Raw genomic sequence first — 23,375 nt, forward strand, 5'->3', positions numbered from 1 at the left:
ACACATTATGTTGTAGACGTCTACCTGCATTACAAAATATTGTTGACTTGTGGATATTGGATGGTAGTTGTGTTAACTATCTATGGAGTGATTCAGAGGCGGCGGTGCATCCTGTCCTTGTCCGTCCTTTCAGCAGCTAGCGAATGGAGAGCATCATCACAAACTCTGAAGAGGAGGAGAGAGGAAACAAATCAGCAAGTGGAGTCAGTGCTGAGTGTTTACAAAATGTGTTACACAATCATGACCCACAATGTCACACACACACACTTCAAGTCAAACGTATAAATGCGCCTGAACTTCTTTTTTGTCACCTTCAAAGTCGATGCTTCCATCTGCGTTAATGTCCAGCTCCTTTATGATCTCCTCCAGCTCTCCTTTCTTCAGCTTCTCCCCCAGCATCGACTTGACCGCCTCCTTCATCTCCTCCTGGGTGATCTTTCCATCTCTGTCGACGTCAAACTTTTAAAAACACAAAGTGGTGAGGAGTGGGTTGACAACTGTAAGAAAAGCTGGTTTTCCTTTGGAAGTTTCAGTAACAGAAAATGTTTGTATACAACTCAACTTAAGTTCTTTATATATATATATATATATATATATATATATATATATATATATATATATAAACTCATCACAATAAACTAACCCTTTTTCTCCTTTTTCGGTAATTTAGCGTGTTTGACTGACCTGTACAAAGGCCGACTGGAGCTCTTTGAGTCCCAGCATGTGAGCAGTCTCTCCCATCATCCTGGGTCCCATCAGTTCAGTAAAGTCCTCAAAATCCATTAACCCGCCCACTGTGGAGAGGAGACATGCATATTTCAGAGCCATGCTGTGCTTGATGTCTATATGTTCTTCACAGGGTCTCTTATCAGCTCACTTCTCATCTTGATCTGTTGAACTATCTCCAGCAGCTCCATTTCTGTGGGCATGTATCCCATCGTCCGCATGCATTCAGCCACATCCTTGTAGTTCAGGTATCCATCTTGGTCGTAGTCAAACTCTTTGAAGGCCTCTTGCAACTCTGTCAGAAAGGTGAGGGGTCACGAAGAGATTAGAACAGTTCCAGAAGTGGTTCATCAGATCAAATAATGACTTTGGCTTTCTTATATTATTAATCAAGGTGGAACTATTAGCATGTTCATGATTGCAATGACTAATCTACTATAACGTGGACACTGAGTTGTGTCAGTGACACTTACCGTCCAACTCAGCCTGAGCTAATTCTCTCTCCTGCAGAAACAGATGCAAAAAAACAACAAAAAAACTGTGAATCCATTTTTATTATTATTTTGCAAAACAAAAATGTGAACTGTGCAAATGCTACCAAAATACCTTGGCACAAACTTCTCATTAATGTCATGTGTTTCTTTTAATGTCAAGGATTTGTAAGGAATTAGCAATTCATCAGCATGTGTATGATGCATGTTAATGTCAGAAGTGGACGTAACACAATGACAGAAGGCACAGAGGACAATTCCCAGGTATGACCAGGTTTATGAATCAGTTTCCATGTGTTTAATGGAAAAGGTAAATATTCAACCCAGTGTTTTTGCAGTGCTCGTCATTTGGATAACCCTAATGAAGCGCGGCAGTGAGCTTCAACTAACGAGCCGCTAAAGCTGCAGACACACCAGGCTTAGTAACAGCAGCTTGAGAAAGATCAGGGACAAAACTGTGAGCACACTGCCTGACTTCTACTTCACTTCTGACGTTATAATGTCTGACGAACGGCGCCTTTAACTGGAAATGATTATATAGATCTCAATCATTTGAATTATTGATTTTTAATTACTCCCAAGCCTTTCTCAGCCTGTGGCTGTGGGGAAAACACACATTTTATTGAATAAAAGTGTGTCTAAATGTTGCAGGAATGGGAAAACTGGTGTTGAAAGTAAAAAGATATAACTCAAACTGTTTCAAGAGTATAGGTCAAAGGTCACAGCAGAGGTCCACAACATGGTCACCTCTAGTTCAACTATACAGATTAAATCACTAAATGTGGGTGTCAGCTACTTACCGCCCCAAAAACACTGTTGAGCACAGAGTCGTAGACTTTGTTCATGTCGGTGGTTTTCTTGGACTTCTTTGATGATTTCTTGGGTGTTTCTGAGACTGAACCCGACGGGGATTCATCTTTGCCACTAGACGGACAAATCGAACGATAAATAGCAAAAAGGGCAAATGCATTGTGCTTACGTGTCATTTGAAGACACCTTGATTGAACATGTGGGCTACTGTGAGAACCGCACATCTAAACGTACCTATCTGTTGCGGCGGAGTCGACAGAAGTGGAAGAGGGTGTCCTCTCTCCTGCGGTGGGCATGCTGTGGAAACACAAAGTCATGGGCCTACAGTTACTCTGTATACATGGACGTTAGATATTATAAATGCTTTATGGGATGCAAAAGGAAAAGTTGCAAGAAGATTAAAATCATGTTTACCAAATGTCATTTCTTTGGTTTCACTGGAAATCTTTGATCTCCAACATCTTAATTATAAATCCAGTTACTTCACTGCAACTTGCTTACCTTAATTCCCTCTCCTAAATGGTGAGGAAAGAAATCAACAAGACGTCGAGCCCTTCTTGTCCTCCTTGAGTGGCGCTCCACTTGTGTTGCGAATGGCTGCGCGCTATCCTGTCCGTTCTGTTTCCCCTTCTACTCTTGACCTCCTTCAGTCGCAGAGGCTTAACAGGTAATACCTGGCTAAACTTGCAGCCAACGATTAGAAAGCAAAACGTGGAGCAGCAGTGTGACTGATGTGTCCTTCAAGAGGTCAATTTCCTCTGGTTTAAACCCCAGCTTTAAGTGTCTTTATTTGGAGGCTCTTGCAAATGCAACGTTTTCACATTGGCCCTTTAGCCTTGTAGAGTTGCTCCTGGCTCTGCAGTTAAAAAGTGTTTTTCATTATTCAGACTGTGTTGGAATAACCATTGTGGCTGCAGAACTCATAAGAGAACAATGGCAGACTGGAAATGTTCAATACAAACACAATATTTGATCACACATATGAGTTCATGCCAATCTATGCTTTTCATCCAACAGGGATGTAGAATCTAAAGGCATGTTAAATGATAGATATTGATAAATGGCGTTGGGTCCATCTATGGGTAGGTTTGTTGTTGGTCGTATTGTTTACTGGCTCATCACCTCCTCCAGATCACAATGCAGTCTGCTAGACAAACTATGACAGACTAGTGGACCATATTTAAACATATATCTAACTTATAGGAGGAGAACATTTAACAACAACCGGCGACTCTTATCATTTCATTTAATTGTTGCAATTTTTATTTTCTCTTTTGTTGCAGAAAGTTTCTTTAACAACCTTATTGTTGGTTTTAAAGTGTCTAGTTAATTTTTTGCATACCGGTAGGCTGGTTTATACTAGATCCGGTTAATTTGCATACCGTCAGATTTGCACTCGCGTAATTCGTCACTAGATAATAAGTGTTTTCCTTATGACGGCACTTGCCCGTTACCTTTGGTTGACAGACAATGTAAACTTTACTATTTTAGTTCATTTATGAGCTCTATCGTATATTTATATTTACCTTTGTGGAATACTCGGGCTCTGCAGCAGGAATGACTTTGACATGGGTTGGACAACATTTTTTTGGAGTTTCGGGGACGAGATGTTCTCTCATCAATGGCGGCCCTCAGCTGACTTCATCCCAGGTGAGTTTTCTGCATGTAAAACTTTTTTGCAAACTTTTGTAGCTCATTAATGTCACTTCTTTAAAACACATTTGTGTGCATACGGTTGCAGTTGAAGATAAAGAAAACACGACTTTTCAAAGTAGGTTAACGGTAATTGGCATAGCTAAATTGACAAAATGGTCTCGCAGCCCTCGTGAAGTGGGGCGTAGCCCATGACGTAGCCTTATTTATGAGTCTCACAATATGTTCATCACATTTGGGGCTTGTTGTCAACCATTGAACTGTCGTTCGAAAATATGTAAAGATGAGCAAATGTAGCTGTTTTAAGTGGCATTTAATGGGGTTTTCTTAAACGTAACGGGTGTGGGCCAGTTAATTTCTGTTCTCCACCAGATGGCGCCAAAGCTCATTATGTGATCGCCTTATTAAACCACACTAATGTAGCATCGTCGCAGTGTTTTGACGCTTTGGTTTGTTTGGCATAATATTTTATTGTTCCGTGTTTAGCGGTGGAGGCTCTCACAGGCTGTCTTTCACTGCTCATTACAAAGAAGTAGTGCGTGGCATTTCGTTTGTTGATAGTTAATTTAGCTTAATTTAACTTTATTTCGGCTTCTCTTTGGGACGTTGCAGAAGCATAACTACATATGTACTGTAGTTTTTAGTGTTGGGTATGTCACAGCACAGCAAAGAGTGGAACCCACACATGTTTACGCTACATTTATAACAAGTGATAAACCAGAACATACAGTAGTTTATTAAGCGGCAATGTTTCTATTCGTTCGCAAAAGTGAAAAACAAAACCTTTCCGAAAGTAACTTGCCGCTTGACATTCAAATTGTGCCGCAAAGCATGATGGGAAAGTGCAATAGTACTCCATTCACGTTAACGGTTTTTTAAAATCGTATTCCACTGCTGCACGAGTATCGTGTCTTGTAGCCCTTTAGCTTAACATAGAACGTTACCGATGCTTACTTCTTATACACCGTGACTCTGACTCGCATGTAGCTGGATGAGTTCCCTCTGTCGACCGTTTACAACTCATACTTACCTGGCAGGGGAGACACCATGATCATGAAGGTGGTTCACCCAAGGCGAGGCTCGGCCATTGCACTGAGGCTAAGCTGACCTTTGCGAATTCCTCAAATGTGGGAATCTCGACTGCATAATTTGTGGTAGTGGGGGACTGCGTTCGCGCTCTCCCCTCATGGCATTGTTCAATATAAAATCCATATCTTAATAATTAATGAATATCTACATCAGCACATTGAAGTCTAAAATGTTGAATCACATACAGTAACGAGGTGTATACCAGTTCAACAAGCCAAGGCGCGTAAAATAGTTTTGAAGACGTTGTACAAACAAATCCAACAACACAGAGTAGTGCGATAATACAAACGTATTAATGTATACTAATACAATATGAAGTGGTGCAATGAATGCAATGGTGCCTATAAATAATGTGATTTTATGATTACTATAATCCAACAAAACACTTTTACATTCTTTGAGATGCATATATTTGCATCTCATGTATCATCTTTTTAAGGGGAATACCAGGAGAAATGTATATTCTAGTAAGTATCATATTGGAATAGTATAGTGCAGAGTGCAGTTTCCTCTGTTTTCCACTAGAGGGCACTGTAGAGCTGTTTGTTGTCCGTCCGGAAGTGAACAGATCAAACATTACGTTTCTCCCTCATATCATCCCTCAGAGCGGAATAAATATATTATTTGAAAAGTTCTGATTGCATTTATAAGTCAGTTGACAGTAGATGTGTTTAAACTAGAAGTTATAACTGTCAATCCGTTAGTAAATAAGAGCTCTTGCGTCTTAAATTCCTATTGGACTAGATTGTGCCACGTGACCAGGAAGCGCTCTGTAGCCGCACACGAGACAACATTACTTTGTTAAAATAACCGATTTTTTTTGCCGATTTCTGATCTTGTTAGTGGTCTTCTGTGTTTTGCTGTTTTGTTTCTGTCGCATGGAGTTTATCTGTACTTACACAAATATTAAAACCGTGAGTGACTTTGGCTGTGCGGAGAATCACATCCGCACCTCCGACATTGCTGTAGTATCGCTTCTCGGCCTTTTGGCTAAGATCAAGTGTAGTATCTGTTCTTATCAGTTTAATATCTGATACGTCCCCTACCCGGGGACCATATATTAAATTGATTTTTGGAATAGGGAGATGGAATAGGGGCTTGCTCCGTCCACTCCACGCATCGACCTGGTATTGCAGAACCTCCAGGAACGGTGCACCCCCTCTACATGTTCAATATCAAGATATCAAAAGGTTCTTTTGAGTATAACTGGCATGATCTTGCAGAAAATGAATGTTTGACTTAGTAGGCTAAATCTGAAGTTTGTCTTATTGCGGCTTTGTGGCCGTTACTTTATAGTTTGAGGGTAAAACGTTAAGAAATTGTTGCCTCTAGGTCATTTTTTTTACTCGAAAAGACAGTATTGAAGTAAAGTCTTTGTTATCCTACATTCAAAATTGGTTGTTATATCTATTGCATCCTTGTATACGCTTTTTATACGATATATTACACATGTATCAGATTCATTAATCATTTAAAGGGAACAGTCCCCTTTGTCCCAGTTTTGTTTGTCTCCTGTTATTCAACTCTTTCACCGCTTGGGGGAGACAGTCGCCACACTCTACAGCTACTACAGGTCACTTTGTCTCTGCTCAGCACCTACATGCATTTTACAAATTCCGATGTAGTAATTTCTCAAGGACACTTAACAATAGTCAGTGTTTTTACAGAGACTCAGTGTCACTCAGAAGTTTTTCTTTGAACTGTGTGTGCATTCACATTGGTGTTGTCTGGTACTGAGGCCAGTGTTGTTGGGCATAGTAGTGGACTCACCTCACCAAATACAGGACAGACACGACTCCAGCTGAATCCAAAAACTTTATTTATAAAAAGGAAATAACACGAGAAATTGCAGCTACGTAACAGAAAACTACATGAAACAAAAAAAAATTTCATAAGTAGAACATAAATGTGATGAGATACAATTATGTTTAGTGTCAACATACGCTACTTTCAGTCTTACTATTTCCTGTGGTTCATTCAGGAAAGTTAAGGTTGAATGCAGGTCTGATTAGATGCTTTTGTTCATATAATGACAACTTAGCTATATCCAACTTGCTCCTTTTGTTAACCCCAGCAGTCAGACTTGGATTGTTTTAATTAACTGCTGATTTACATAATCCCTCCCTAATATATTGACCTGAATTATTCTGCATCTTTAGTATCATGCTGTCAACTTATTTCTATAATTACACATTTCACCTGATGTTGGTGTGTGTATATGTATGTGTATATGTGTGTGTGTATATATATATATATATATATATATATATATATATATATATATAATGACAATGCATCTGACAATGCATCTCAAGAATGCATTGTCTTTTTTACTTACACCATGTTGTAACTGGAAAGTTACAAAATTCCAGTCCAGTGGAATAATACCAACAAATACCTTAGTAATGATTTTTTTTTTTTTTTATTTGTAATTATACCAACAATTACCTTAGTACACCATGTATTTTTTCCTGAACAATCAATAATGTTGCTCTGAAGTTAAGACCTGGGATGTAAGCCATTAGTCAGTATGTGTAGCTAGTCTTCCAGGATGTTCAGCTGGTTGTTACAGTAATTGCCATTTACAACTTCCTCCCTCCTCTGTTGGTTTATCTGTTCCTTACATCCATTGCCTTTTAATCATCCCATACTACCCCCACCCTGTCCTCTTGTTCAGTTCCCTTCATATTCTTCATCTAATGGTCTTCCTCACCCCCTCCCCTCTCTCCCCCTTCCTTCCATCTCCATCTCACACCCAGACCTTTCCCTTTCCACCACCGTCGGCTCCATCTCGGCCGCCACAGCAGCCGGTGCCCAGGCCACGGTGTCGGCTGGCCGGCAGGTTCTTGTACACGGCCCGGCTGTACGGGATGAAGCACAGGCCCAGCTGGAGGTGTCGGGCTAGGCGGCAGTATGCGGCCAGCGCCAGCACCAGCAGAGGGGTGACCAACAGGAAGCCCACCACCAGCAGAGCCACGCAGCCTCCGTCGGTCAGCAGGTCTGAGCAGTAGGGGGTCGTCCCGTGAGGGCGGACCTGGTGGGACGAGAGGAGAAAGACGGCGGTTGGAATGATATGGCGGCAGGCAGGATGCTGTAGAGGCAAGTTTATGTAACCGCTGTGCCACTTGTATCGACATTTTTTTAAACCTTTATTTGACCAGCGAGACCCTAACCCTCTCACAAGAGTTGCACACATTCACACCTGGAAGTTGCCGAACAAAACCACAGTCCGGGGGTTAAAGGCCTTGCTCAAGGGCACCATCGCTAATTATGATTATCTGAATTGTTTATGTTCTTGTGTTTATTAATGCTGAGAGAAAAACCTTCGTTCAGATTTGAGGTCAGGCGGGCAGCTGCAGAGCAACTTGACCTGCAGATTTACACATCGGTTAGCGTTTTGGCACATATGCTTGTGTTTTTATTTTGTATCTTGAGTTCTCTTTGCACACAGAGAACACCAGTGATTTAAATGCTTTTGTGAAGTGCAGGGAAGAACAGATAAGGACGACAGATGAGGTGCTCTGTGTGGTATGTGTGTCTGAGGTTAGGACGGACATCAGTAGGTAGTCTGAGATCTCTCACTCTCTCACACGCACTGAATCAGTAGGTCACTAAATCTAATTTTGACAAAAATAAATCAATCAAACTTTTAGGACACTTGGTAGAAACTACTGTTGATCTGTGTATAAATACACAGTATGTCAAAGCATGCACACTTGTGAGCTGAACACTGGGGGAGTGGGAGAGGAGGTAAAAGGGTCAGGATGTCAGTGTGGGAGAGGAATGGAGAGACAGCGGGCCTGAATCATCCTTATCTCCCCATGAAAGATGAAGTGAACATTCATGTGCATGAGAAAAGTGCAGAGACGGGGGGGGGGGGGGAGTATTTATTATGGTAGAGGTGTGATTCAATAACTTTATTGTAGAAAGCTGAGCATACACTTTTAGTAGTTATGTGATATGTTGCGCAGTGTTGCGAAAGCTTGAAAATGGTCATTTCCAGATCTTGGTACTTGCATACGTTTTACACAAAAGTACAGAAATATTGCAATGCCATCCTGACGGATGTAGAGTTACAGCTGGTCAGAAAGAAATTCCAGCTGGAGTTGGAATGCAAAACAGGGAGGGAGGGAGTGTGGGGAAGAGTAAGCAAATGAGCCCTCTAAGAATGTGCTTATTTTTGCTTGTGTGAAATATTGTGTTTGGTGTGTTTTTGGATGACTATTATAAACGGAATTCCTTCGAATAACTGGAAAATGTTCTCATTGTTGCCTGTTCAATTTGAAGAACCCTAAATACTTATCTCACCTGTCTTTATCTACTTTTCTTCTCACCCCCTTTTTTTTCTTTTGATTCTCTCCATCCTCCCAGGTCCTGGTTAATCCCTCTCTAAGCTGCTGTCACATGAGGCCTAATTGTGAGGGAGAAGGGGAACAGAGAATCCTGGTCTCTCCGGTCATTAAGGAGGTCGTCGGCCTGCAGAAATGCCATCAGAATGCATTAAAAGTCTCTGAACCGCGATGACATTTTGGGGTAGCACAGGTTAATGCTTTCTTACTAATTGGTCAAGAAGGTTGTTTTGTTTGAGTTGTGTGTCTTCTTTTATGTTATCAGCTGTCCACATCACACTCTATGCATTTTTTTTTATATTTCGTCTGATCCCAAGAGACCTTAAATCCCCAGATGGCTACCAAACAGTCTTTTAAAGTTTTTGGTTTTGATGCCTGGCTCCCTAGACTCCTGACCCCTCACCCCCTCCAGTTCTTACATCTCCTCAACATCTGAAAGAACCTCAGACTTATCAGATTATAAAACTTCTCATCGCTGGTGGAGCCAAACTCCACCCTAAGCCCCGGGCACAACTGTTTGGAACTTTTGGATCAAAGTTATGAGATTAGGACTTTTAGATGTTATATAAAAAGATGGATGTAGCCATTGCTCTCATCTTTTGTTTATGTGTGGAAACATTTATCCTCCCGAACATGCGAACACATTTTTTACTCTCATACCACAGGACAGTGCACCGGTTTTTAAAGGGTTTTGGATGTTGAGGTATATTACCTTCACGTGAAGGCGTGGTAATATTTGAGAACAAGTATTAGAACAGGTGAATTATGTATCTGATGAATTGCCGTATTATAAGTTTGCACCAAATGTCTGATTGCTCTTCTTCAGTGAACTCTCTCACAGAAGAAATTGGAGGCCAAGAGCTGAGATTGAAAATGTCCAATCAAGTGAACAAAACAAGTTCTGCAAAATGCTCTTGAGTCAGCGACGTTGTGACTGAAAAAGAACCACCACACTCGCATAAAAATCAAAATCCCTTCCGCATGCGTACAGGCCTCACACTCACTCATCCACCCGCTCCCCTATCTCCCCGTGTCTTACTGTAGAGTGGCACAGGAAGCCAAACACGACCATGACGATGGCCGGTGTCAGGATGGTGCCGAACACCAGTCCAGCGAGGCAGGCGTTGATCGTGGCAATGATCAGGTTCTGAGCCGTCACCAGCACGGAGCAGGCCCAGCAGTCCAGGGACCCCCGCATCTCCAGAGGAGCTTCACTGCCCCCACCACCGCTCTCCGCTGCGGAATACGGAGGAGGTACAACTACACGCAACGGTGTTTCTCTGCCTCCACCCACAGCGGTGGTGGAGGCTAGCGAGTTGGAATGGTGGAGATGCTGGTGGTGGTTGTTGTGGTGATGGTGGTGGTGATGCGGCGGCAGTTCCTCGGACAGGTCCAAGGCCTGGTGGTGGGCCCCCTTCTCTAGAGTACCAGTCATACTCATAGGGAACTGTGGGCAGAAAAATAAACAAATTAAAATTGTGAAATGGAATTAGACATTTTATCAGCAGATGTTTTGAAACTGATGGTCTGTTGGTTAACATGTTTGGAGACTGTTTATGGGAGACAGTAGTCAGATGCCGTAGTTACACAATACTGATGTACTTAATCAAATTCCACTCCAAAAGGCTGACTTGCTCTGGGATCACTGAGAGGTCAGAGGTTTTAACCGTCAGGAAGCAAGCCTTGTGTGATGCCGTCTGTGAGGTGATGATTATCAGAGAGCTGATTGGCCAAAAGGAAAGGAGCCATAATTGCTCCATGTAGTTTATGTAGTAGAGAGATGAAGGCTAACTGGCATCAAAGTCTGTTTGTGTACAGCCGTGTGCTCGTGTTTGTACGTGTCGTCATGCCTGTGGGTTAATCAGAGATGGGATAAAAGACGTGCGTTCAGATGCAGCCACTGTTGGCATTTAATTAGAACAAAACCTACAGTTTGATGCCGAAATTGTGCCTCCTCAGTACGTTACATTAATATATTATATATTATCAATGTTACAAATGATTAACTGTAAAATGTCTTGCAAAGTACTGTAGGTGTTCACAATAAATAAAGTAGTTTAAGGGAGCCTTATCAAAAAAGATTGTGTTAATTTAGAGAAAAAAAACTAATTATGGCCCATATATCCTTTTTTTTCCTGTAAAATATTGATATCAGACTAAAAGATATAGTTTTGCAATACTGTTAAGACAAGTATGTCTTAGAAACACTTGATAATTAATTCACCAGTAAGTAATGGCACAACACTATCCGTTTAATTTGCTTCATAATTGACCATTTTCTGTTAAAGGCTTGATGCCGGAACACAACAAGAGTGCTTCGGAGTTTTCTTGTGATTTTATTATTAACATTTTCTGTGGTGGCATCATTAAACAGAGGTCCTCCATGTAAGGTCTGCTTTGATCCAAACTCCTTTATTAGCATTAGGGAGGGGTATCGTTAGGATTTCATCAATACTAGTACTCTTGTTGATTCTGGTCGCCTGTTCGGTTTCTTATCGGTACTCTTATTGGTTCTTTTTGATTATAGTTATATTGTGAGGAAACAAAGACAATTCATTCAGAAAAGAATCAAGATTGCTTTATTATTCTTGTATGTATACAAATACTATGGGTTTTTACTCCTTTGGAATGGATTCCCGTTAAGTTTCGGGGGGGCATCCCTAGTTAACGTTCATTCTGCTTCATGACAGATTGTATGTGGTGCGCCGCTGTGTCAGCTGAAGGATATCCGCACTCCTCAAAGGTCAGGACGCAGTGGTGCCTCAGTTAGACCAGGGACATTTCTGAGTACCAGGTCAGCTGCCACAAAACTACAGTAATGGAAAAATGTAGATAGTGATGACATAGTGAACCTGTCAGTCTTCCTTTTAGCCAACACTTTAGCCAACTTTTGCTATCTTTACTGTTAATATGACGATATTTAGCTTTTACAGGGGCATACATGGATTGTTTTGCTTAGTTGCAGTTGGTGGTAAATCTCATAGTAATTTGAGCTCAAGACGGAGTACTATTACTGCTAAAGTACCATGTTGGCATACTTTCTTGAACGTGTACAACACCAGGATGCTCTGATGTTGGTGAATCTACACCATCTAAGTGGAAGGACCAACAGTGATGGGTCATATTATAATGTAATAATATTATTGCATTATTTGTGTGAACAACAAAAGCTGCTGCTTTCGGGTACATTGAAACAGCTGCCTCATCCTGCCTGACAGTAGCTGCTCAGTGCCTTTCACTCTTGGATAGTTAAGCTAGCATGAGATGAAACATGGTTTCTCTGAGCAGAGACGTTACTCTTACCCATGTAGGGGCATTCATTGGATAAATATGCACTTGAAGCTGAAATCGAACGGATGTAAGTAATTAAAAAAATGATTTTCCGCGTCTGTTTCCTATTGTTGTTCCAAGTGTTGTTTTAAGGTGGAAGGTCGTATAGGAAGGACTAGCAGGAAAGTGTGTATGTTCACATGCATGTGTTTGAGGTGACTCATTGTGCCCCTTACTGAAAATACATTTAGTAGGCTCTCCACCCATTTTACTCACTGTTCTTATTGTTTGAGTAGCATTTCTTTCGAATAATGCGTCATACCATTGTTTGACCCAAATTTGAGGAATTCTAAATCGGGGAATATTGCTCAATGAACTCAACGTGGCTGCAACATCTTCTTGATTGATTCAAAACTCTTCGTCGTGTGCATGCCATCATGTAGATCCTCAGCTAGTACTTGCAGTGTTATTATGCGTGGATGCTGAAGGGAGATTTTCTATTGTTCTATTATTCTATTGTCTGGAACAAAGCAACAGCGTTAATTAATTCCATGTCCCTCAGACCTCTTAGACTTGTTGCTTTATGTTCATCAGTAGTAAATGAGATCTTTTGGCTCATTCAGTGCAGAGTAATCAGCTGTAAGAAGACGTCTCAGCGGTTGAATGAAAATGATGACATTTTGAATATGTGTGTGAGTGATGCGGCTGCACTTGTACTCACACTGTGCTGTGGGGCCCGGTACGCGTCTTGCTGTTCGTTCTCCAGATTGTTGCCGCTTTTCTCACTTCTTCTCGAGAACACTTCTGTCCAATCAGTCCTTGACACTCATTCACCCCTTACGCTTCAACAAAGTCCTCTTAATTATCTCTTTTTCCCTTCAACTCTCAACTTTTTCTCTTCTTACCTTCTGTGAAGTTGAAAGAGCGTGTGGTTTTGGAGGTTTCCTCCTAAAAGCCTTATCTATTTAGTGGTGGTATGTTGGTATGTTGGCTTCCTGCTGCTTCTTCTCTCCACTATCCAGAGTTGTCAGTGGAACTGATTATGCCCAAGAGTCTGTTTTTTTTCCACATGCAGCATTAAATGCCTATGCCGTTGTGATGTAGTAACACAGAAATGCCTCCTCCTCAATGGCTGAAACTGATTTAACTCACAATTGCTGTGGTCTTTGTCTTAAGTATGAACTTTTGTCTGTCCGCCCTCCTCTTTGTACCTCCCCATCTGATCGAGTCCACAGCGTTGTCTCTCCTTCCCTCCCTCCTCTTGCACTCCCTGCATCCATCCCACTTTCTCTCCACCCACAAGGCTTATCAGACCCCTGCCTTTCTCCAACGACTCCTCTCAGCGCAGCATTCCCCCTCACACATCCAGGACATGTTACACCCCCCCTTGCCTTGTCTCTGTTGCAGTGGGGGCTGGGTGTTGCGTATTGGGGGTCAGAGGGAGGCAGTTTGCCTGATAAGTTGAGATTTAGGAGAGCAGAAAATGAGGGGGAAGGGGAGCAGAGACAGACTTTTGTTAAGAGTAGTAGGGAAGAGGTACCATGGTGCTGAACACTTTATTCAGGTTGTGTATTTTATGTTTGGTTGTAAAAGAATCCAAAGGTGTTTCTTTAGTGTTGCAAAAAAATGGACTGGTATTATTGCATGACATGTGTCTGACCAAATTAAATTTCTCCACGTGTTAAAATGATTCTGTGAATATGTTTCATCAGACTTTTACTGCTTTAAATGCAGATAGCCTTGAATTATCTTTTATGATTTAGATTTTGTCTAAACTAAAGGAACATTTAGTTTTTAATATTGATACAGGATTTATTTTTCTCTAGGCTGCATTTGACTTGTACTTTATGGACATCACGGGGTATTTAGAATGATCAAAACCGGGCTAACTTATCCCATTTTGGGGTGCGTGTGTGCGCGCCCTGAGCTTCAACTGAAAAGGCCTCACTTAATGACATATAAAGAAGTGGAAACAGTATTTCTTGAAGGACACTGTCTGAACGCTAAGTCACCATGCTGCTCTAAAACATCCTGTTGTAAGGACTTGACAAAGCTAAACCTAACAACATCCATGTAGCTTTGGTAAACGGTTTGTGTAGTTGAGATTAATTAGTTGAATAACACTGTAAAAACAGATTAGGTTAATGTCTTGCTGAAATTCACTGAAGTTGTCAGAAACTTGTTATGTAGTGGTTTGGAAGCATAGTCTGTGGAGGCTAAGCAATCATTTGTACTTTTTGAGGTTTAGATGGTGATTTATTATAGGAGAGGTCAAACTTCGGGTATGCAGTAGTTGCACGATGTAAAGATAGGAGCCACGCAACAGACGTCAGTCTGCACTGTTTACAATGTATGATGAAATATACTTTCAGGAGATGTTTCAAGATAAAAGCTTGGATTCTCTGGGATACAGAATTAGAAAAGGAGGATGAAGTAAAAACTACGAAGATATCAAGGAAGCCGGTAATCAGTTAAATGATAAAAGATCAGAGCATAAGCTAAATAATTAGTGTTGTCTGATCCTGATATTCTACCCTGTGAGATTGCAATGTTTGTTTACTTCCAGTCCACTGGTCCTCATGCTGTTCTCTCTCTGTGTGTGTGTGTGTGTGTGTGTGTGTGTGTGTGTGTGTGTGTGTGTGTGTGTGTGTGTGTTTTATGTTTAAAACATAGCTCTGAAATAGCAGGATTTTACAGGCAGCATGATGGTTTACAGTAAAGGTGAGGAAACTAGATCATTTTTTATCATTTCTTTGTTGGCATTGCAGTCTTTATTTGGTGTTCACATGATATCCCCTTTGGGGAACTTTTCATTACAGATGAAATAGTTAATACATAATCTTTCCTATCAAGCTCAACAAGAGTAGCATAAAAGAACTTCAAAGTTTTGTCCATCATTATCGCATGTGGTGTTGATTGGACTGCTAAAATATTTTGTCGTTTGCGGAGGGAAGAGCATTCATCCTCTCATCATCACCTGACTGCAAAGGGGTGGACAAAAGGACGGACGGAGGTGGTTTTCCTGTGTTGTTTGAAGCAGGATTTCCTTCAGTCTGTCAAGTAATGCTCTGTCCCTCTGCCTGCCCTGTGGCCCCTAACTTGACCTGAGGACACAGTGACCGGCCAATGCTTTGTCACACCGTCTGGGAACACTGAGTATTATTCCGTCAGGCTCCATGCCGGAACACACAAGAAAAAAACCTCCTGATTATCTTCTTCAGTGCAAGTTAGAAAATGATTTTGGTCGCTCTAGATATAAATTAAGGATTTAATTAATTAGCGTAAGCTTTTTACTTATACATTGCAAGACAACGGCAATCCTATCTTAAAGTTTTATGGCAATATTCTTTACTGGTTTGGCTTTTTTGACGTGTAGTTACTGTTCTTACCATTCCATATGGGCACCTTTCATTCAGGTGTATTTTTATACAAATTTTACAGGATTATCCATCCCCCTATTGGACACAGATTTGTGTTTTATAGTGTAAAGAGGACATCTACATGGTGAAGTTTCTTTCTCTGACTTTTCTGCACTTTATTAAGGGATTGACCTAAAAACGCATTCCCTCATACAATTCAGGTACAGTATATGGGAGTGAGAAGGTTTTGTTTGTCGTGTTAGGCAATATAGTTTACACATTACTAGTTTACGTTACTGAAAAAATACATTAGTGCTCTGCTTTTTGTGTATGAAGTTTAAAAGTGTTGTTTGACTCCCTAATGAATTATCAATGAGGAAACCAAAGTCTGAGCAATCTTGTTACTGCTGCCTGCTATTTCCTGCCCTACAATCTCCTTCCTTAGTTTACCCTGGATCCTGATGTCTAAATGGAAACTTTTATATGGACTTCAGCCTTCTATTTTTTTCACACGCATTGGGAAACAATAGGAAGCTCAAGTTTGTGGCGCGAATGACAAAGCTGTGACAAATGTTTGGCACAGCTAAGGGATACGACTTGTTATTGTCGGAGTGGAGTTTTAAGCGGTTTAAGATGGGCTACCGAAGGTGAGAGGGGATGAGTAGTAAAATAAACAATTACTCCTTTTGGAATGTATAGAGAAAACGCAGAAATTGACAGTTGACACTTTAAAGTTCAAGTGTTTTAATGTAGTCTATTTCAGTCCTTAACAATTTTGTCACTATTTTAAGGTAAAGCTAGGAGTTGGAAGTATTTCAGACAAGAGGCGCTACTTTGAGTGATGCAGTCAGAACACTGAATGACTGATGAAAATGTGATATGAGGTAAAGGGTTCTAATAGGGGCGGGCGATATGGCAATACAGTGAGACAAATTAGTTAATTAAACTATCAAAGATTTTTGCCATACTGTTTATACTGTGGGAAGCTGTCCTTGTAATGTCTCCTGGTTTATTAGTTATGTTTTATGCTAATATTACATTTTCTCATAATTCTTGCCAAAATCTGATGGGGTACTTTGATGTGTCAGGTATGTATTGTAATTCAGTGGTTTAGCCCAAACTGATATTTCTATTTGGGTAGTTTATCCATACACAATTTAGATTATTTTCAGAAAAATATTATCACAATACATAATATTGTGATAGACAATTGCATTTTTAAGATGGAGAATTGTATGCATATTCCGCATCCCTAGGTCCTAAATGTTATCAGATGAGAGCAGTTAGACTTCTGTTTTGCTCTGGATTTATGGTGTGATGACAGAAAAGTTGAATTCAGTCTAATTGTGATGCTGTGTGGTGCTTTTTGAGTATGATCAAATTATGTGTTTACCATGGTATATGCAGGAATTTTATAATTTAATTTAAGAACTTTAAATACCCTTTTGTGGATCCTTTAATATATATATACATATATATATATATATATTTTATATATATATTTTATATATATATACATATATATATGTATATATATATGTATATATACATATATATATATAGAAAGACCCTATGTCACTTCAAATTCTAATCTGTTACATCAGTGACACACAAACTTAGATTTACGATATATTATGAGATAGCACAACAGTCTTAGTTTGCGATAACTCCTTTGGTCAATGTATCAATGAAACATAACACAGATAATAAAGTACAAGACGATGAATTGAGTGACTTACCCAATGCTAGGTTTATTACGAGTGTGGATACATTCTTTGTTATTGAATTTTGATGTATGTTATGGCACAATTAAAGGGATTTGAGGTCAAGAATTTCACGACATGTACAGTCGGGTCTATAAGTATTTGGACTGTGACACAACTTTTCTAATTTTGCTTATTTACACAACCCCAATGGATTTGAATCTAATCAGTCAATATGTGCTTTCAGCTTTAATTCAATGTATAAAACAAAAAATCACAATGACCGTTTAGGAATTACAGCCACCCACATTTTCAGACGCTCAAAAGTAATTGTACAATTGTCTGACAAACGGTTTCATGGCCAGGTGTGACCTGTTCTCTTACTATTTCATGACGAATGATGCCAACAATAGGATTCAAAATGTTATATTCGCAGTTGGTAGTTGGTCCATGGAACTCTCAGCATGGTGTTCTCAAAAAGGTGTTAATGCAAGTGAAGAAGGCCATTATTAGGTTAAAAAAATGTGTGTACCCTGGTGAAGAAAAACCCTTCATAACATCTACTGAAATAGCATGTTAAAAAAGTCATAGCATAGAATATCAAAAAAAGTCAGTGTATAGCATGTCGAAAAAAGTCATAGAAAGTCATAGCATGTGGAAAAAGGTCATAGTATAGCATGTGGAAAAAGGTCATAGTATAGCATGTCGAAAACAATCATAGTATAGCACAGGGGTCGGTAATTGGCGGACCGCGGCCCGGATCCGGACCCAGACGCTGTCCTATCCGGACCCGGACATATAATTGAGAATCATACATTTTGGCGGGCGCTAATGTTTTAACCTGTGCATCTTTTTTGGCCTTTGCAGCACTCATTCAGCAGTTCAGGAAACACACTGACCAATTGCATGCATTAATTTAATCTCACGTGACGCTACTCAGCCAATCGAATGTTTATTCCAAAATGCATCGTGAGTCGAATGAAATTACGCAGACAGGCGAGAGACGGACACCATTGAGAGAGGCAGAGAGCATTGAGAGAGACGGAGAGACGGAGAGCAGTGAGAGAGACGGAGAACAGTGAGAGAGACGGAGAGACGGAGAGCAGTGAGAGAGACGGAGAGCAGTGAGAGAGACGGAGAACAGTGAGAGAGAGAGAGCAGTGGGAGAAGTAAGTCGGAGAAGCAAGTTAACATGGCGTGCTCTAAAAAGAGAAAAGTGGACCTCGAAAACCGAGCTTTTAATAAAGAATGGACGGACTTGTATTTGTTCATTCTTCCTGCTGGTGCTACAAAACCACTCTGTCTCATATGTTCAGAGACCGTGGCCATTAAGCGCCAATGTGAAACGCCACTATGAGACCAAACACAAATCTTTCGACCGAGGCAGCTTTTTCCACTATGAACATTATTAAAAACAAATATCTTTCCAGGATATCCAATGAGCACCTTCATATGTGCATGAGACTAGCCCTGACACCATTCCAGCCCAGATTTAAAATCCTGGCAGGACGAGCTACAACTCACTTCTCTCACTAAACAAGAAAAAGAGATGGAGTGGGATGTAAGAGGGAAAGAAAGAGAAAAGGAGGTGTTAAAGCTGTTCAATTGTTAAGAGATTGTTTATTATAAAGTTGACAGATCATTATGATGTTAACAAAAAGAGAAGAAAAAAAGTTAACTCCAGCCACACTCTTTAATTTTCATTCATTTTTCCATTTTTCATCATTTTTCATCAAGCACTTTTTTTTAATAAGATGTAAGTTTTTCAAAAGTTATTTTTTGTGTATTTTATTTTTAGATGGAGCCTTTATTTTACTTGAAATGAGAGAAGAACATTTATTTATGTATTTCTATGTATTATTTATAATCCATCCAGTTCAATTTGAAAACAATAATAATTGTTAAAATATAATTGATGTGTGTGATGTCTTTATTTAAATTTGACAGTTGTTGACTACACAGAGACGTTGTTACTACTACTAGGCTACTATATGGCACTAAATGGCGCAAGTTAGATATTATTATAATGTTCCGGACCTTTGCACGAGGAGATTTTCTCAATCTGGACCTTTTGGAATTTTAATTGAATACCCCTGGTATAGCATGTCGAAAAATAAGTCATAGTATAGCATGTTGAAAAATAGGTCATAGTATAGCATGTCAAAAAAAGGACATAGTATAGCATGTCGGAAAAATGGTCATAGTATAGCATGTCAAACAAACGGTCATTGTATAGCATGTCGAAAAATAGGTCATTGTATAGCATGTCGAAAAATAGGTCATAGTATAGCATGTCGAAAAAAAGGTCATAGTATAGCATGTCGAACAAACGGTCATAGTATAGCATGTCGAACAAACGGTCATAGTATAGCATGTCGAAAAATAGGTCATGGTATAGCATAGCATGTCGAAAAATAGGTCATAGTGTAGGATGTCGAAAGCAGTCATAGTATAGCCAGTCGAAAAAAGGAAAAAACATTCATAGTATAGCATGTCGAAAACAGTCATAGTATAGCATGTCGAAAAATAGGTCATAGTATAGCATGTCGAAAAAATCCATTAAAAGTCATAGTATGTTGAAAACGGTCATAGTATAGCATGTCGAAAAATAGGTCATAGTATAGAATGTCGAAAGCAGTCATAGTAGTCTAAAAGTAGTAAGTAAATCTTACTTTATGTTGATGACATTTTGATATGCTCTAAGACACAACAACAATGCAAGGACGATACTCTGGCGTTGCTACAGTTTGTCTGTCACCAAGGTCATAAAGTAAGCAGAAATAAACTCCAGCTCTGGAAGGAAAAAGTAAAATGTTTGGGTTATGATTTATCTAAGAATGGCCAATCACTAGACGATAAAAGAAAAGAACCCATTCTCAAAGCACCAACCTCAAACAAAAAGACAAATAATATCATTCTGTGGAATGACTAATTTCTGTAGCAAATTGAGTTCCTAATTGTGCTGAATTAACTGAACCTTTATCAAAATTGATTGATGATAAACCTATGGCAGCAATGACACATTGTGCTGGACACCTGAAGCAGATGAAGCTTTAATGGTATTTACCTTTAACACTAAACGTATCACATGCAGTTGCAGTTCTAATTCTGCAAAACAAAATAACTTGCATGTCACCTGCAAGACACCTTTCATGTATGACTGTGTTGCTGAAACTGAGAGTCGTGTATTACCAAGAATTGATTTAACAGACACTCCATTTGAAAATGCAGAGATGACTGTTTGTTGATGGTTCATGTAAAAGAATTTGGATGGTACAAATGTAACGGGATATGCAGTAGTGACAAATAATAAAGAGTTCAAATCTGAACCTTTACCATCACATTCTTCAGCACAAGCTGCTGAACTAATCGCTCTAACAGAAGCATGCAAACCTATGTCCATCTATTCAGATTGTCCGCATAAAATAGACCTCACTGTTAACTCTTAATTGCAGGCACCTGTTCCCTCTGGGTGAGTCTGGAGTAACAGGGAGGTGAAAGTCTCTAAGGCCACTTGTCTGACCAGTGAAGATACTAACACGCTCAGAGGGGGTTAGTGGTGTCTGTAAGAAGCACAAGGGCTCAGTGATAGACATAACATCGTGGGAACTGGTAAACAATGATTTAGAAAGCCAGGGCTGTGAGAGATAAGGGGAACTATGTTTTGCTTTGCTTTAATAATAATTAGCCCAATATTACGGTGGGAAGTTTAGGCAGACAAAATTGACAATGAATAATACGACAGATAAAATTAACAATTAATAAAACAGAATACAACCACACTAACATTACACGCTGGGAACAATTCTGTTCCGCCTGACACCAGAAAATGATCCAACAGGTTTCAAATGTGCCTTACAAATAGTTTTCTCCTCCTCAAACCGCCTAGTAGCAACAATTTTGTCACTCTGCACTATCTGTTTCCAACTGTTAAAACAAGATACCACCCTGTTTCACACCTTGAAGTGGTGCAAATTCAAATAAAACATCACACAGACAACTGATGGATATGGATGATGCCCAGGGCTGACACCTAGTGGTTTTGTGGAGGTAAGAGACTTCAGTCTGAGCAATGGAGAGGAACGTGTGCATTGGCACAGTGGTGAGGCCATTCAATGCATTACCTATGGATGGCGCCTCCCTGCGTAACCTCCTAGAGACAGACCACGACCATAAACGGTCAGCGCCAACTGGCAGTTTCAGTCAGTCTGTGTACATAGATGACATTGGGGTCCCTAGGGGAAATCAAGTACTGCGGGGTTTGAATCAGTACTATTTTGGTGGGCAACCAAGAGGGGTCAAGACGTGTCGCTGGTGAAGAACAGGAGGGGTCTACAAAATGTTTGGTTCATCTTGATTGTATTTTCATACCATGTTGAGAGGGCTAATACAGTGATGAATTAATGTTGAAATGAATAAACAGACTCTTTGTACTTACAGATTTCCAACCAAGGTGATGAGGGGCTGGGAAGCGACAGTATAAAGCATATTTGTGAAGACATTCCTTTGTCTTTAAAATGTTACTCTTAGGATAATCCGTATGACATTAAAATATGTGTTTTTGATTATATTCTTTCTTTATTGTTTTTGATGTTTTGTTTTTATGCATTCATTTATTACTATTTTGATTAGACATTCATTAATTTATTTTAATTTTAATCTAGTAGTTATACTTTGTATAAAAAGGAGGGAAATGTTGGAGAAAAATAACCTTTAGAATGATCTGTTATTATTGTTTAACATACAAGGCTCCATGAAGTCTGGGGCTCCTGTGTGAATTCTCTTCACACTTTTTATCCTCAGATGTTCCTCGTGTAGCAGTGACTGTGACCTTCTGTAAGGGACAATTGTATATCTTACTAAACGTCAAGATGACGTTTGCTTGTTCGGAAGGGGCGAGTTCAAGACATGCCACGTAGCTTTATGCAAATGATTCTGTGCAAACGCACTTGTGTGTTATCCGAAGTATAAATATCAGAGACTCAGAGACAGACCTCTGAGCAGCCTTGATACATGACTTGTATGTGTTTCAACTCTGTCTCCTTCTTGCAAGAATAAATGTCCTGTGATAATTACTTTTACATCGGCTTTGAATGAATTTCTCTAACAGTATGTCTATAAAAAGTCATAGAATAGCATGTAGAAAACAGTCATAGTATAGTATGTCGAAAAATGGAAAAAACAGTCATAGTATAGCCTGTTGAAAACAGTCATAGTATAGCCTGTCGAAAACAGTCATAGTATAGCCTGTCGAAAAAAGTGAAAAACGGTCATTGTATAGCATGTCGAAAAAAGTGAAAAACGGTCATAGTATAGCATGTCGAAAAAAGTCAAAAAACAGTCATAGCATATTATGTTGAAAACAGTCATAGTATAGCCTGTCGAAAAAATTGAAAAACGGTCATAGTATAGCATGTTGAAAAAAGTCAAAAAACAGTCATAGTATATTATGTCGAAAACAGTCATAGTATAGCCTGTCTAAAACAGTCATAGTATAGCCTGTCGAAAAAAGTGAAAAACGGTCATAGTATAGCATGTTGAAAAAAGTCAAAAAACAGTCATAGCATATTATGTCGAAAACAGTCATAGTATAGCCTGTTGAAAACAGTCATAGTATAGCCTGTCGAAAAAAGTGAAAAACGGTCATAGTATAGCATGTTGAAAAAATTTAAAAACGGTCATAGTATAGCATGTCGAAAAAACTCAAAAAACAATAATAGTATATTATAATGAAAACAGTCATAGTATAGCCTGTTGAAAACAGTCATAGTATAGCCTGTTGAAAAAAGTGAAAAACGGTCATAGTAAAGCATGTTGAAAAAATTGAAAAACGGTCATAGTATAGCATGTCGAAAAAAGTCAAAAAAAAGTCATAGTATATTATAATGAAAACAGTCATAGTATAGCCTGTTGAAAACAGTCATA

General features: G+C 39.6%; 2 protein-coding genes and 2 non-coding genes across 4 annotated transcripts; 2 read left to right on the forward strand and 2 right to left on the reverse strand.

The window, feature by feature from the left end:
• Positions 1 to 30: 30 nt before the first annotated feature.
• Positions 31 to 2,794, reverse strand: LOC137874919 (calcium-binding protein 5-like). Its single transcript, XM_068713898.1, has 8 exons — positions 2,529 to 2,794; positions 2,262 to 2,324; positions 2,018 to 2,141; positions 1,200 to 1,230; positions 878 to 1,021; positions 685 to 794; positions 312 to 459; positions 31 to 165 (listed from the first exon to the last, which is right to left on the reverse strand). Exons 2-8 carry the CDS (start codon positions 2,321 to 2,323, stop codon positions 137 to 139), a joined length of 648 nt encoding a protein of 215 aa, XP_068569999.1. The 5' UTR covers position 2,324; positions 2,529 to 2,794; the 3' UTR covers positions 31 to 136.
• Positions 2,795 to 4,702: 1,908 nt separating this feature from the next.
• Positions 4,703 to 4,866, forward strand: LOC137874976 (U1 spliceosomal RNA). The gene has a single exon (XR_011103369.1). It is a non-coding gene; the product is annotated as a U1 spliceosomal RNA (small nuclear RNA).
• An 873-nt stretch (positions 4,867 to 5,739) lies between these two features.
• Positions 5,740 to 5,930, forward strand: LOC137874988 (U2 spliceosomal RNA). The gene has a single exon (XR_011103380.1). It is a non-coding gene; the product is annotated as a U2 spliceosomal RNA (small nuclear RNA).
• Positions 5,931 to 6,565: 635 nt separating this feature from the next.
• Positions 6,566 to 13,736, reverse strand: tmem88b (transmembrane protein 88 b). Its single transcript, XM_068713565.1, has 3 exons — positions 13,110 to 13,736; positions 10,158 to 10,565; positions 6,566 to 7,803 (listed from the first exon to the last, which is right to left on the reverse strand). The coding sequence occupies exons 2-3, from the start codon at positions 10,557 to 10,559 to the stop codon at positions 7,519 to 7,521; spliced, it is 687 nt and encodes a 228-aa protein (XP_068569666.1). The 5' UTR covers positions 10,560 to 10,565; positions 13,110 to 13,736; the 3' UTR covers positions 6,566 to 7,518.
• Positions 13,737 to 23,375: the final 9,639 nt, after the last annotated feature.

The sequence above is a fragment of the Cebidichthys violaceus genome, unplaced genomic scaffold (assembly GCF_023349555.1).
Source record: "Cebidichthys violaceus isolate CVI_PGR_0920_01 unplaced genomic scaffold, fCebVio1.0.p SCAF_19, whole genome shotgun sequence".
Classification (NCBI taxonomy): domain Eukaryota; kingdom Metazoa; phylum Chordata; class Actinopteri; order Perciformes; family Stichaeidae; genus Cebidichthys; species Cebidichthys violaceus.

What these genes read in the sequence shown, in the direction of transcription:
- tmem88b (XM_068713565.1), bottom strand. Translation starts at nt 10,559, where the DNA reads ATGAGTATGACTGGTACTCTAGAGAAGGGGGCCCACCACCAGGCCTTG. An exon ending in GCTTCCTGTGCCACTCTACA is followed by an intron (nt 7,804 to 10,157) that starts GTAAGACACGGG and finishes TCGTCCCACCAG; the next exon opens with GTCCGCCCTCACGGGACGAC.
- LOC137874919 (XM_068713898.1), bottom strand. Translation starts at nt 2,323, where the DNA reads ATGCCCACCGCAGGAGAGAGGACACCCTCTTCCACTTCTGTCGACTCC. An exon ending in AGCTCAGGCTGAGTTGGACG is followed by an intron (nt 1,022 to 1,199) that starts GTAAGTGTCACT and finishes CCTTTCTGACAG; the next exon opens with AGTTGCAAGAGGCCTTCAAA. An exon ending in TCAACAGATCAAGATGAGAA is followed by an intron (nt 795 to 877) that starts GTGAGCTGATAA and finishes TCCTCTCCACAG; the next exon opens with TGGGCGGGTTAATGGATTTT.